The sequence below is a fragment of the Sinocyclocheilus grahami genome, unplaced genomic scaffold (genome assembly GCF_001515645.1).
Source record: "Sinocyclocheilus grahami isolate Dianchi unplaced genomic scaffold, SAMN03320097.WGS_v1.1 scaffold47.1, whole genome shotgun sequence".
NCBI classification, from domain to species: Eukaryota; Metazoa; Chordata; class Actinopteri; order Cypriniformes; family Cyprinidae; genus Sinocyclocheilus; species Sinocyclocheilus grahami.
The window spans coordinates 3,322,323-3,333,696 of record NW_015505226.1 but is presented as its reverse complement, the minus strand read 5'-3'; the positions used below and the strand labels follow the sequence as shown (position 1 = coordinate 3,333,696).

Below are 11,374 nucleotides of genomic sequence, written 5' to 3'. Positions count from 1 at the left end.
TTTATGGAAAAAAAAAAAATATATATATATATATATATATATATATATAAATTTTACTGCAAGCACATTCATTTATTATTCATAAACTCAGGGAATACAAAGAAATGATTCATCTGTTGACTGATCAGTTACATAGCAACAGACAATACACAGAACCTCATATACACATAACTTCTATCATATTACATGGCAAAATATGTCACACTCTGGTGATAAAATATCTATTTTTATATATTCAGATCTGATATGTTTAGTACATGATATAGATAATTATTTGTTGTAAATTTGATCAAGTTTCCCAATATCCTTTCAAAATGTTATTTGCTGTCAGTCAACAGCAACAGGATTAGAATCAGTATCAAAGAATAGCCTTTCTTCCAATTCATGAGTTGGAATTTGAATTGGAGTGACAGAACAGAAGAGGAATTTACTGGATTGTTCGGATTTAATTAAATTCAACACAGGTTTTATGGAACCCATTTTAGGAAACAAAGTTTTATCTAAATAGCGTTCGGTCATTCTGATAATGTTCAAGGCTTCTAAATGCGGCTAGAGTGTTTAAATATAGTTTAACTGGATCATGACCCACTGACCTTCTGACTCAATAATGTATAAATTGGTCAAAAACAATCAAAAACCATGGCAAGTAAAAATGCTGCATGAAAATTATGCAGGCCTCAGTTCATTTACAACTAACCTGTAGATCTTGTATCTTGTGGAAAATCCCTGACGGTTCCTCTCCACAAATTCAGTGTACTCTTGTGTGTGGTGAAATGGGCCCTTGTCAGAAAGAAGCCAGTCCAGGGGGCCTGCAGGGCCTTCTTCAGCTAAACTGGCAGAGCTTGTCAGCCAGCAGCGGAGGCTGAAAGTCAGCAACAGCAGCTCCCATAGAGCCATGGGGGAGTGGCACAAGGCTTCAGAAGCACAGGCTCTGGTGCAAGACCACACTCCAACACCTGACACTGAAGATCAGCATGGCTTCAGCCCCACAAACGCTTGCCTAAACACACACACAGATTCACACAGAAAGAACAAAGATGCATTAGTAAACACTCAGTCACCTTCACCTCCACTCAGACAAACTCACCAAAACAACTGTTCCTTTAAGTGAAAAGTGCACACATACAGACAAAAAGACAGGCAATTAACAGGAAATTCTGTTTCATTGAGGCAAAAACTATTTAGGACTCCGGAGAGATATTGTCAACATAGAAAGGGGAGAAAAGTACGATTATTCTTTGTGGGAATAATCTACTAATTTTCTGTAAGTGAGAAGTGTAATGTATTCACAAAAAAAATGTTCTCTGCATGATAATGAGTGTTTTAGTACTTCCGAGGAACAAAGTATCACCAAATTAACAATAAAAGAATGTAAGTGAAATGATAATAACCTTCTGTGCACATGCTTCCAATTTTAGCATCCTCTGTGCAACTGCACTAGTACATGAAATGGAGAAGTTCTCTCTAAAACTGCTTATATTAATCCACATTACTTCAAACTCTTAACAAGCTTTTTGCTTCAAGTGCAAACTCTATAAAAAGGCAAAAGCACCAGATACGTTTAAATCCAAGTGCTGTAATTCAGTCCCATGGTAAACAGATATAATGAGCACATTTTTGACATCTCTTTCAGTTAGTTCTCAGTGTCTCCCGCAGTCCCGCCCCTTGTTCTAACCCTGTTATTATTTCCATATTTCCACCAAGTGCTGTCAATCATTCTTCACGGCCGTGACCAAACCAGATGTTGGAAAAGACTCTCATTACTGTATTCTGATGACAGTCTGTCAAGTCATGTGTGCCATGTGACCATATGTGTGGGCGACTTTCAAAAAGCATCATACTTTTGTAGAACGTACAGATTAAAATACAGACCTTGAGATAACATGCAATATAAATGCACCACATTGGCTTGTAAATCACTGCTTAGTACAAACACTAATTACGAAGATGTGCATATCAAAACAGAAGCTCTACTATGCCTACACATTTATTGCATTGCAGAAACCGATGGGATAAAAATTCCATAGCTGTTCGTCAGCATATCAGTTCATTAAATATCTTTAAGCTTAATATTTCAAATCGCTAACATAAGTTGTCCACCTTTGGCATTTATTCTTATGGGAGGATTTTCTTGGATGATGTATCTGCACCCTCATCTCGCACAGAACTATATAATGTATGTAGCACACTGATAAGCACATCCGTAACGGTGTGAATACAGCCCTGATCTGGGCTACAATGCTTTCTGCTGTGATTACAGCAGATTTAAAAGCAATACTTTTGCTGCATGACATCTAATTATTCAATGCAGACATCCGTACTTCTCCATGCATATTGATGAGGAAGTCTCGGTGGAACACAGTAACCACTCAGTAGGGATCCTACAATGTGCTACACTTCAGCGAAACAAAGAAACAAAAAAAGGCCCTTTCAAATGCCGCAATCTCCACATTTCCATCAGCAATTCTTTTGACTTGCTACTTTTCTGCCTTGAGTAACAAGCGCTTTGCTTTTGTGTAAAATCACTGTTTACATTTCTCCCGAGAGCAAAGCATCGTTATATGTGTTCCAGTTCTTTTTTCCCCCTCTTTTTTGGGGGGATGGTAGCTCTGTTTGGCAGGTGGCAATGTGGACGGGGAAAAAAAGATGATTAAAAGACGTGTAATGTAAGTCACAAGGGCAGAGAGCAGCTTTGAGATAGATGGTGCTTCTGGCTTGTGTTCTCTTCTGAACATACTATTGAGTTATTTCAGCTTAGCTCTTTATAAAAAACGCAAAATACTCTAATTTTAGACAGCAATTTGTAGTTAAATGCTTTATTCAGGAGCAGAATGCCAATGAGAGCAGGGTTGTGATCTTTGTAACTCTCCAGTCCTTTGAGATAAAACCTGCAACCTCAAAACTGTCAACAGTCAACAGCTCAAAACTGTACCTGGATCCTATCTTTATACGCCAAACATGTAAACATGTATTCATTGAAAGCACAGTTCATTTCAAAGCAATCTGCTGCTATAATCACATTATCTCCCCCACCCAGTGCAGTAACAGGATTCTGGTTATTATTTGCAGGAATAATATCAGTATGTGTCATTCCCTGTTTACAGGGGCATCATCAGACAATATCTGTGGTTACAAAAACAATACACTTCATCAAATGCTGTTGAACCGATCCACCCTGAAAGAGGAGCTGAGGTGTACTTTTAGATCACAAATAAAACATCTAGCCTGAGAGAGAAATTATTTTTTTAATCATCAACTGTGGACGCATGAAAAGCACCAATGGTGCCACTTAAATATAATTGAACACCAAACAGGCTTGAGATATCCTCAGACTGGTCTGAAATCTCATAAAAGTGACAATTCTGTTGGTTCCTACACAACTTTATGATGATTAAACCATGACTTTTCTGTAAAGAGGCTCTGAAACGATATGTACTGGGAAAAGCGCTTTCACAAATTTAACTGACTTGACTTGACTTGACAAGTGTGACGTGTGGAGGACTAAAAAAAATTTGATGTATAAAATGTGTGGGATGAACAGAGAAATAAATGATGGAGGAGAAAGTGTAAACACATAAATGAGGATAATTAAGAAATGAAATAAGTATCCGCATGAGCCAAATTAAGCAAAGGTCTGGTGGGAGAGAAGATCAAAACATTAGCTAGTTTTCTTGGAAATGGAGAAAATAATTATTCAGAGTTATGTTGGATTAAAAATTGTGTTATACCACCGTAGAACTCATAAAGAGGTGTTTTAAGCTCTTTATGGGGAGAAAATTATGTATACAGTTTTGCAAGATCATCTTAGCCTTGCTACATGACATGCAATTTTTCATTTAAACTAGATGTTGCAAGAGTATTTGTATCATAACCTGCAGGGTCTGCAATAGCAATATAAAAAATTTTGTATTGTAATTTGTCATGTAAATGGTGACTATGACAAGGTCCTGTGTATTTACCTAGAGGGACGAATCATTTTAAAACTACAGCCATGCCTGGTAATAAGAGAGAAACAGACTAGACAAATAGCTGTCTGAATGACAAAAAGCCAATCTGTTTTAAACGGTATACAATTTTGCTTAAGCACATTGAGGTATAGTCATTAAGCGGCATTGTGACTCTGTCATTTTAGTTTATGCTTATAATGTGATTGTGGACAGATTCTAAATAAATAACGGACTCAAACCAAACAGATAATACAAATAATATCCATTTAGCAAGAAATGAATAGAGAAATTCTTGTTTTAGGTATTGAAAAGGCTATTTCCTTCCCTTTGTTGTATACAGTGAAGATGAACTCTGCAAGGTCGCTGAAATGTGAATCTTTAGAATGAAATGACTACAGGTGTTCAGAACTAACTGAACAAACATCTTTCACAATCTGTTGGGAAATTGCATCTATCAATGAGGTACTTTATGAAATTCTACAGGTGCGTTCAACTGACCTATAATACCATGTTTCCTTGTGCTTTGCTATAGAGCTGACAATTAATTCAAATGAACTGAATTTGCCTGTTGAATTGTGAATTCAACTCTGAACTCAGCTTGAACCTCACTTACTCTAAATAGTCAACAAATAATTAGTTATGCATCACAAAGGACATTGTGAACTTTTTCATCTGTTTAAAGTTTTGTTTCTCCAGACCTAGTTTTACACAGTTCAACAAAAGAGTAACCCAGCTAGTTAGCTTGTTAAAAACAAATTAATAAAGGAATATATGAGTGGTAACATTGTTAATCCATGTTAGCTCAGGTCCATTAACATTAATAGATACAACTTTTGGTTTTATTCATGTATTAGTAAATGTTGGAATCAACATTAACTCAGATTAATAAATGATTTTAAAGTATTTTTCATTGTTAGTTAATGTTAACTAATGTTAACAAATAGAACCTTATTGTAAACTGTTACTGTCACGTATCGGCTACTGTGGAGGAACGAGGAGACGAGGAGACACAGGAGTAAACTCAAAACACAGTCTTTAATCTTCTACTTCAGGGAAATACAGGGCAGGCAGACACACGCGTAGCACAAGGATGAACAAAACCAGACAAAGAACTTAGTACAAAACACTCCTTAAGAATACAACACAATCAGGGGAAGATGAGACACACCTGGAATCAAATTGGAAACAACCAGGGAGCAGGAACAGGAAAACCAAATAAGGGCATGGAAACACAAGAGGGAACAAAACGGGAACACAAGTCTGACAGTTACCATATAAGTTCAGCTCAATTAGCAGTTTTTTTGTGGCAAATTGTAAAATTAATTTCCAACTGTCATTCCTTAAAAAAACTGCATTTACATACTTTCAATGCATTTACATACAATGGAAGTGAATACCTCACTGCAAGTAACCTTGAATTTTTTATTTTATTTTACTTTGCAAATCAACATTATGCCACAAATGCTGTTGACCAACTTAACTTCTTAAGCCAGTATTGAACCCTGAATATTCCTTTAAAAAATATTCCATTAATGCTCCACTGTAATCTACAACTCCATACAACTCTGGGCACGTAACCTTAAATTACAATCAAGTACAAGAACTAAAAGTAAAACCAAGCTCAAAGTGAAGTATTATCAAAGTACTTTGGAAAAGGTTGAGATGATGAGATCTGGGATCTCTCGAGTTCTCAATGGCATTTGAGTCAACCATGTTCAGAGGATAGACTCAAGTGTGCACTTTGGACTCAGGGCATCTGTTCAGTTCTTTCATTTACAACCTGTGCAATTGCAATGAGTTTTGGCTGTCTCTGCTGGAAGCATGTAAATGAAGATACATCCTCTGAGATATGTCCTGCTCTAAATTTGTGTCCGCAGGGTGGATGGAGGGTTGTCTGACTGTTTGAAAAAAAATGTGTATCTTAGGTGAAAGTTGATTACAGGGTTGTATTACAATTTCTACAGTAGGATCCCACTATTTGTCATTCTGGTTCTTTCAGGCTTGACTTCAAGTCATCCCTGAAACCACCTTCAAAGTCTGAAACAGGAACCGATAAACTTCAAATCCTCCTCTCTCCGCTGACTAATGAGCTTTTACTCTTATTTAGCTATGTTATTCTCTAACCCATGACAATCAACAGTGTCTTTCATTGTGTGCCTGAGGGTAGAAAGGTTGCTTAGCGAAATAATGTGTCTGGAAGTCATAATTATTAATCCGTGTTTCATTTGAGAACAAAAGGATGTGTACAAAGAGATTTGCAGTGTAATGTATCAAAGAGAATTTCCCAGCAGACACGGCAATAAAAGAAATATGAAATACTAGCTTATATCAGTGCATGGGACCAAAAGGAGGAAAAGGAATGACAGCCATTGTGTTGAGTGTTAAATGCAAATCAAATATTCCCTCTAATGTTGCTGTCACTTTGAGAAATGGACCTCTAGGAGCAGACAAGCCATGAAACTAAAATATTTGTCAGATTTGTCTAGATGAAACACTGAGCATCAGACAAAATAATATCAATTTGCAGTGAATGTGCAGGTAGATTTTAGCATACTGCTGATACAACTGATGACCTTGTGTGTCCATATGCAAAGAAAAAAAACACACCCATAATACACTACAGCAAATGTATATTTCATATGCTATCTTGTTGCATCATCCAGATCAATAAATGACAATCTTAAAAATGTGCATGCCTTTGCACATTAGTCAGAGCATTGCTTAAAAGGAGAATGGAGTACCCAAAGTATTGTGGAAAAAGCAAACAAAGAGATAAAGAACACAAAGAATGAAAAGGAAAGAATAAATGTAGTGTTGTTTGTTCACCAACACTCTGGTAGCCACATTTAATATCACATGTCTCTGAGAGCATAATGTCTCTATGGACATGGCACACATTTTAATATGAGGGTTTGAAAACACTCAGTTCATGTCTCTAGGGTGCAATAATTGCTCTTTTTATATAAAAAGACTAATTGTAATACAAATCTATATTACTAAAGCCTTTGATCTTTGAGGAAGCATGAACAACAAGGTAGCCATTCTTTTGATCATGAATATAATCATTTGTTTGGATTATCCATGAAATAAAAGGCTATAACTTATGGTTTGGATGAGTCATCTAGTTTAAATTGCTATGGTCAGAACATGTATGCAAAGAGTAAAAGGTTTATAGTAAATTAAACAGAGGGCTGTGTTCCATTAAAATGTCTGTTGGTTATGGATAGAACCCAACAAAGAATTGATTACAAGTTAGAAATAAAAGTCACAGTAATAGTGCACAGAGCCAATGATAATGTACAAGATGCTGATTTAATTGCTGCTTTAATTATTGCCTTTTTGATCGTAAAGTTTTCACTTTTAGATTTTTATTTGGCCACATATCAGTGAAATGCTCAGAGCAATACAGGGGAAAAAAGCAGCAATTAATCTCAGAAAACAATGGTCTTCTTTTCTAAATCCAGCCAGACATATAGTCTGCTCTTCAAACACAGGCCATTACGGGTTGGCCTTCACATTATATAAATATATCTAACAAATTCCTTCCAAAATAATTTCTTACTTTTAAACTTGAAGCCATAAATTAACTAAAATATTTATGGGAATCTACAGAATTTCAATTATCTCAATGTTGCTTCATAGATAAAATTGTGTTATCATCTTATGAGTTATAATAAATCAATGTCCTAACCGTAAAACTACAAGATTGTCTGTCCACATTGAAAATGCATTGTGATGCATCACAATAATTATTTGCTTTTGCAGGATTTCGGGGCAATGATATGTCATTATGGATGACACAGAAATAGAAACCGATCAACAAAATCTCCTGTCGCTGGTTAGAACAAAAAAGAGTCTGCTTGCTGCTTTATTGTGTCACTTTTGGTTAGGACACAATGTGACATTGAGGTTTAAAATACATAGTTTTGTAAAAATCAAACAAATTCTATGTGTCAAGGAATTCAAAATGACACCCGAAACCTTTTAGAAGCATTGCTTTCATTCATATCTCTTATTGCTTGTCATTTCGTACAGGCATCAAGGTTTTTGCTTGCCTAGTTGAAAGGTGTCATGTCACATCTTTACCTTCTTTTGAACTGTGTACTCCCAAGGGTCTCTTTGTTTGCAAGCTCTAATCAAGAAGCCAATGTTCCTGCGCCTGTCTTTTCACACGTTTGTCTTGCTGAAATCTCAGCATCAGTATGGATTCGGTGATCCAGCTCATTATCATAAAATAATGGGCTACGGCTCACCATCATAAAGCTTCCCTCCTACTCGGGCCTGTCTGCTTGCTGCATGTTCAACCAATCAGTCGTCTCTGTGAAATTTCTGATGTGCTAGAATTGCTGCAGAAGGGCCTTCACGCATGAGTCATTCATTAATCTGAGGTCTTGTTAGGGAGCCTCTTTACCTGCAGAGAGCCATTTGAAGAAAAAATGCCCCATTGAGGCAAATTCACAAGACTAGGAAAGGTATTTCGCTGACTCTCTCTGGCTCTTATCCATGGCTATATCGCACATCAGCATAGGACGAATGAGCCATTGAGCTAGAACACTTCTGGATGCTGATATTTGAACGTATTTGTGTAATTGTCTGTGTGCCTGTGCTAAAAGGTATTTTTGTCTTTTATGTGGCCGCCAAAAGCTCTAAATGGTGTTTTTGGAAAATGGCAAACACTGTGCCAGCAGATCGCAATGATGAGAGACAGCTGGGATACAAAGGCGCACACACACACTTAGTTAGACCCTTCACACAGGGAAATGTGAATGTGGCATTCAGATTGTCAGCATTGTGGTGCCAGTTACTCTTTTGAAAAGACATCCACTGTGCAGGGGTAACAGCACTTACACAGAGAGAATAAACTCTGCAGTAACTAACACATAATGTTTGTGTGCCCCTGTCAACCACAATACGAAATGTAGTTTGGTTACCAGGTTAGTACTTTCTGACCCAAATAAACAAAAAAGACTGAAAAGAATGCAATTCCCTTTGGTGCCACTAGTGACACTGCAATTAGACAGTTAAAGTTAAGTTAAAAATAATCAATTGAATAATCTTATATTTATCTGCTTAGTAATCGTATGCATAAATATCTTAAAGTTCACCCAAAAATGTAAATGTTGTCATCATTTACATTAACGTAATTCCAAACCTGTATGACTTCTTTTGTGGATCATAAGAAGATATTTTTGAGAAATATCTCAGTGATTTTTTTTGCCCTTACAATGGCAGTGAATGGTCACCAGAACAGTGGTTTGGTTATAAAAAATTTTTTTTATCATAAATCATAAATCATCTTTAGTGTTCCGCAGAAGGAAATCATTAGAACAAATGAGAGCGAGTAAAGGATGGAAAGAAAAAAACATTTTTGGGTGACCTATCCATAGAGCAGAGCACTAAACATTTATTATGCATGCTGTATTAGAAAGATGATTCACAGCATGATTGTTGTGGGTAATGAAGAGTCATGTAACACTATCCTGCAAAAATCATTGACTTTTTCTGTGCTTTCTCCACTGGCCAGCGATACATACAATATTTCTTCATCAGAGCCTGCACTACCTCACTGGTGTCATGTAAGGAGCTGAATCGTTTATTTTTCCTCAAATTATGGTACTGGATTTTGCTATAATTAAATGTCATTTAGATTTAAAGCAATTCCAAGTAAGCTATAAGCTATTTTACGAACAGATGGTACAGTTTATATTGTGACACCAATTATAGCTAAATATATTAGCAGCTGATTCAATGGGCAGCAAACTTGTATGCCTGATTTTATAGATTTTCTGCAAGCATACAGCTGTGTAACATATAGTAAGCTTGGTTTTCACACCAGTTTTTAACTGTTTGAGAGAAAAAAAGGGAAAAAATTGGTATTTTATGCATCACTGGCAGTTAGAAAATAAGTGATGCAAATCCTTAATGTGAATAAATTGTGAAGTTAATATAACCCTCATAACCTGTAACCTCATCATCATATTTTTGTATTCTTTCCCAGTAAAATATCTGAACACCTTTAAAACAAGATCAATTTACTTGAGAAGCAAAGCTGCCTAAAATATTAAGACTTGTTTTCAGAGAATCTATCTTGAATTAGATGTTTTTCTTGCTTAATGCATAAATGTGACAAAAATAGAAAGCTTTATGATTAAAACATGAAATTCAAAATTTAAGATATATTCTCTAAAAAAGTCTGCTTCTGAAATATATTTATTTTGCTTTGGGAATTTTGTAGGATGCTTTGAAAAACACTGAATAAGAAAATAATTTTAGCAGTTTTACAGAAATAACTCGGTGTGTGTGTGTGTGCGCGCCCGCGCCAGAGAGAGAGAGCCTCTGTATCAAACACCACATGGCATAAATACATGAATGGTCTTGAGGGATCACAGTTGTAACTCTTGAAAGGAGCTGTGTAGTCTTGATGGGCTGCTGTATGCTCATCATTCATGAGAACGATGTGACGACCAGGTTGCATTTGTTCAAAGTTGTCCCGCTGCAGCAAGGGGTAACGATTATATTTGCAAAGCACAGTCAACTGACAAAAACTTAAACCATGTCAAAACGAACACGATTTAAAAATACAACTAACCTCAACGTAGCTCGATGTTGAAACTTCATCCGATAAGGTCCCATTCTTCACTGAATCGGTATTTTTCTTCCTTACACGATTATTTAACGGACATCAGCGTAAAACCCACAGAAGTAATAAAAACTGTTTGGCGTAAAGACAAAATGGACGAAAGGTCGCACGGGCAGCACCTAAATATTTACATTGGTGCTACTTCACTAGTCCAACTTCGGAAACACGCCGCTCCCATTATAATGCGCGAAGGTAAGGTTATCCGTGTGCTCTGGATTTTTCCTTGAAGAAGAAATAACCGCATTTAGTCAAACAATGTCGAACAGACAAATCCTCTAGCAGTACAGACAGTTAGAAACAGACCGTGCTATCAGTTAAAGCGCGTGGTTCAGTTTAACATCCGCCAACGGACTGCGACACTGAGGCTTTTCAGTCTCTTTTGGTAGTGCCTGTGGATATTCCTCTATAAAGTCAGCGCCATCACATAGCTCTGCTTGACCCTCCTACTCTGCATCTTGTCCGTGTGTATGTGTGTGTGAGAGTGACTTTCAATGGATAGACGCTGGCAGACGCGGGCGTGCGCCCTCTCTCACCCAAGTCACATGTTTAAAACACAAGTAGCCCTCTGTAATGGCATTTCGGAGGATATGCATAAAACCCGAAACGAGTGTGGAATGATAAGCAGGCTCTGTTACCAAATGTAGAGATCTCTATAAGTGCTTAAAGAAAATGCTTTCCTCTTTTTTTTCTGAATAAGTTTAGAATAATGTAAGCTACTTCTATTACAAAGACTGGTCAGCAGGTCAGAACCCAAATGTTATCGATTTTTTTTCAAGCAGCGTTGGTC

General features: G+C 36.7%; 1 protein-coding gene across 1 annotated transcript in view; it reads right to left on the bottom strand.

Moving 5' to 3' along the window:
• LOC107582812 (BMP/retinoic acid-inducible neural-specific protein 3-like) overlaps positions 1 to 11,061 on the bottom strand; it is a 33,853-nt gene extending 22,792 nt beyond the window's left edge. The window contains exons 1-2 of the mRNA XM_016268832.1: positions 10,537 to 11,061; positions 698 to 1,000 (exon numbers count right to left, since the gene is read on the bottom strand). Coding sequence (XP_016124318.1) covers positions 698 to 897 — 200 coding nt within the window. The 5' untranslated portion in view covers positions 898 to 1,000; positions 10,537 to 11,061. The remainder of the gene's footprint in view (positions 1 to 697; positions 1,001 to 10,536) is intronic.
• Positions 11,062 to 11,374: the final 313 nt, after the last annotated feature.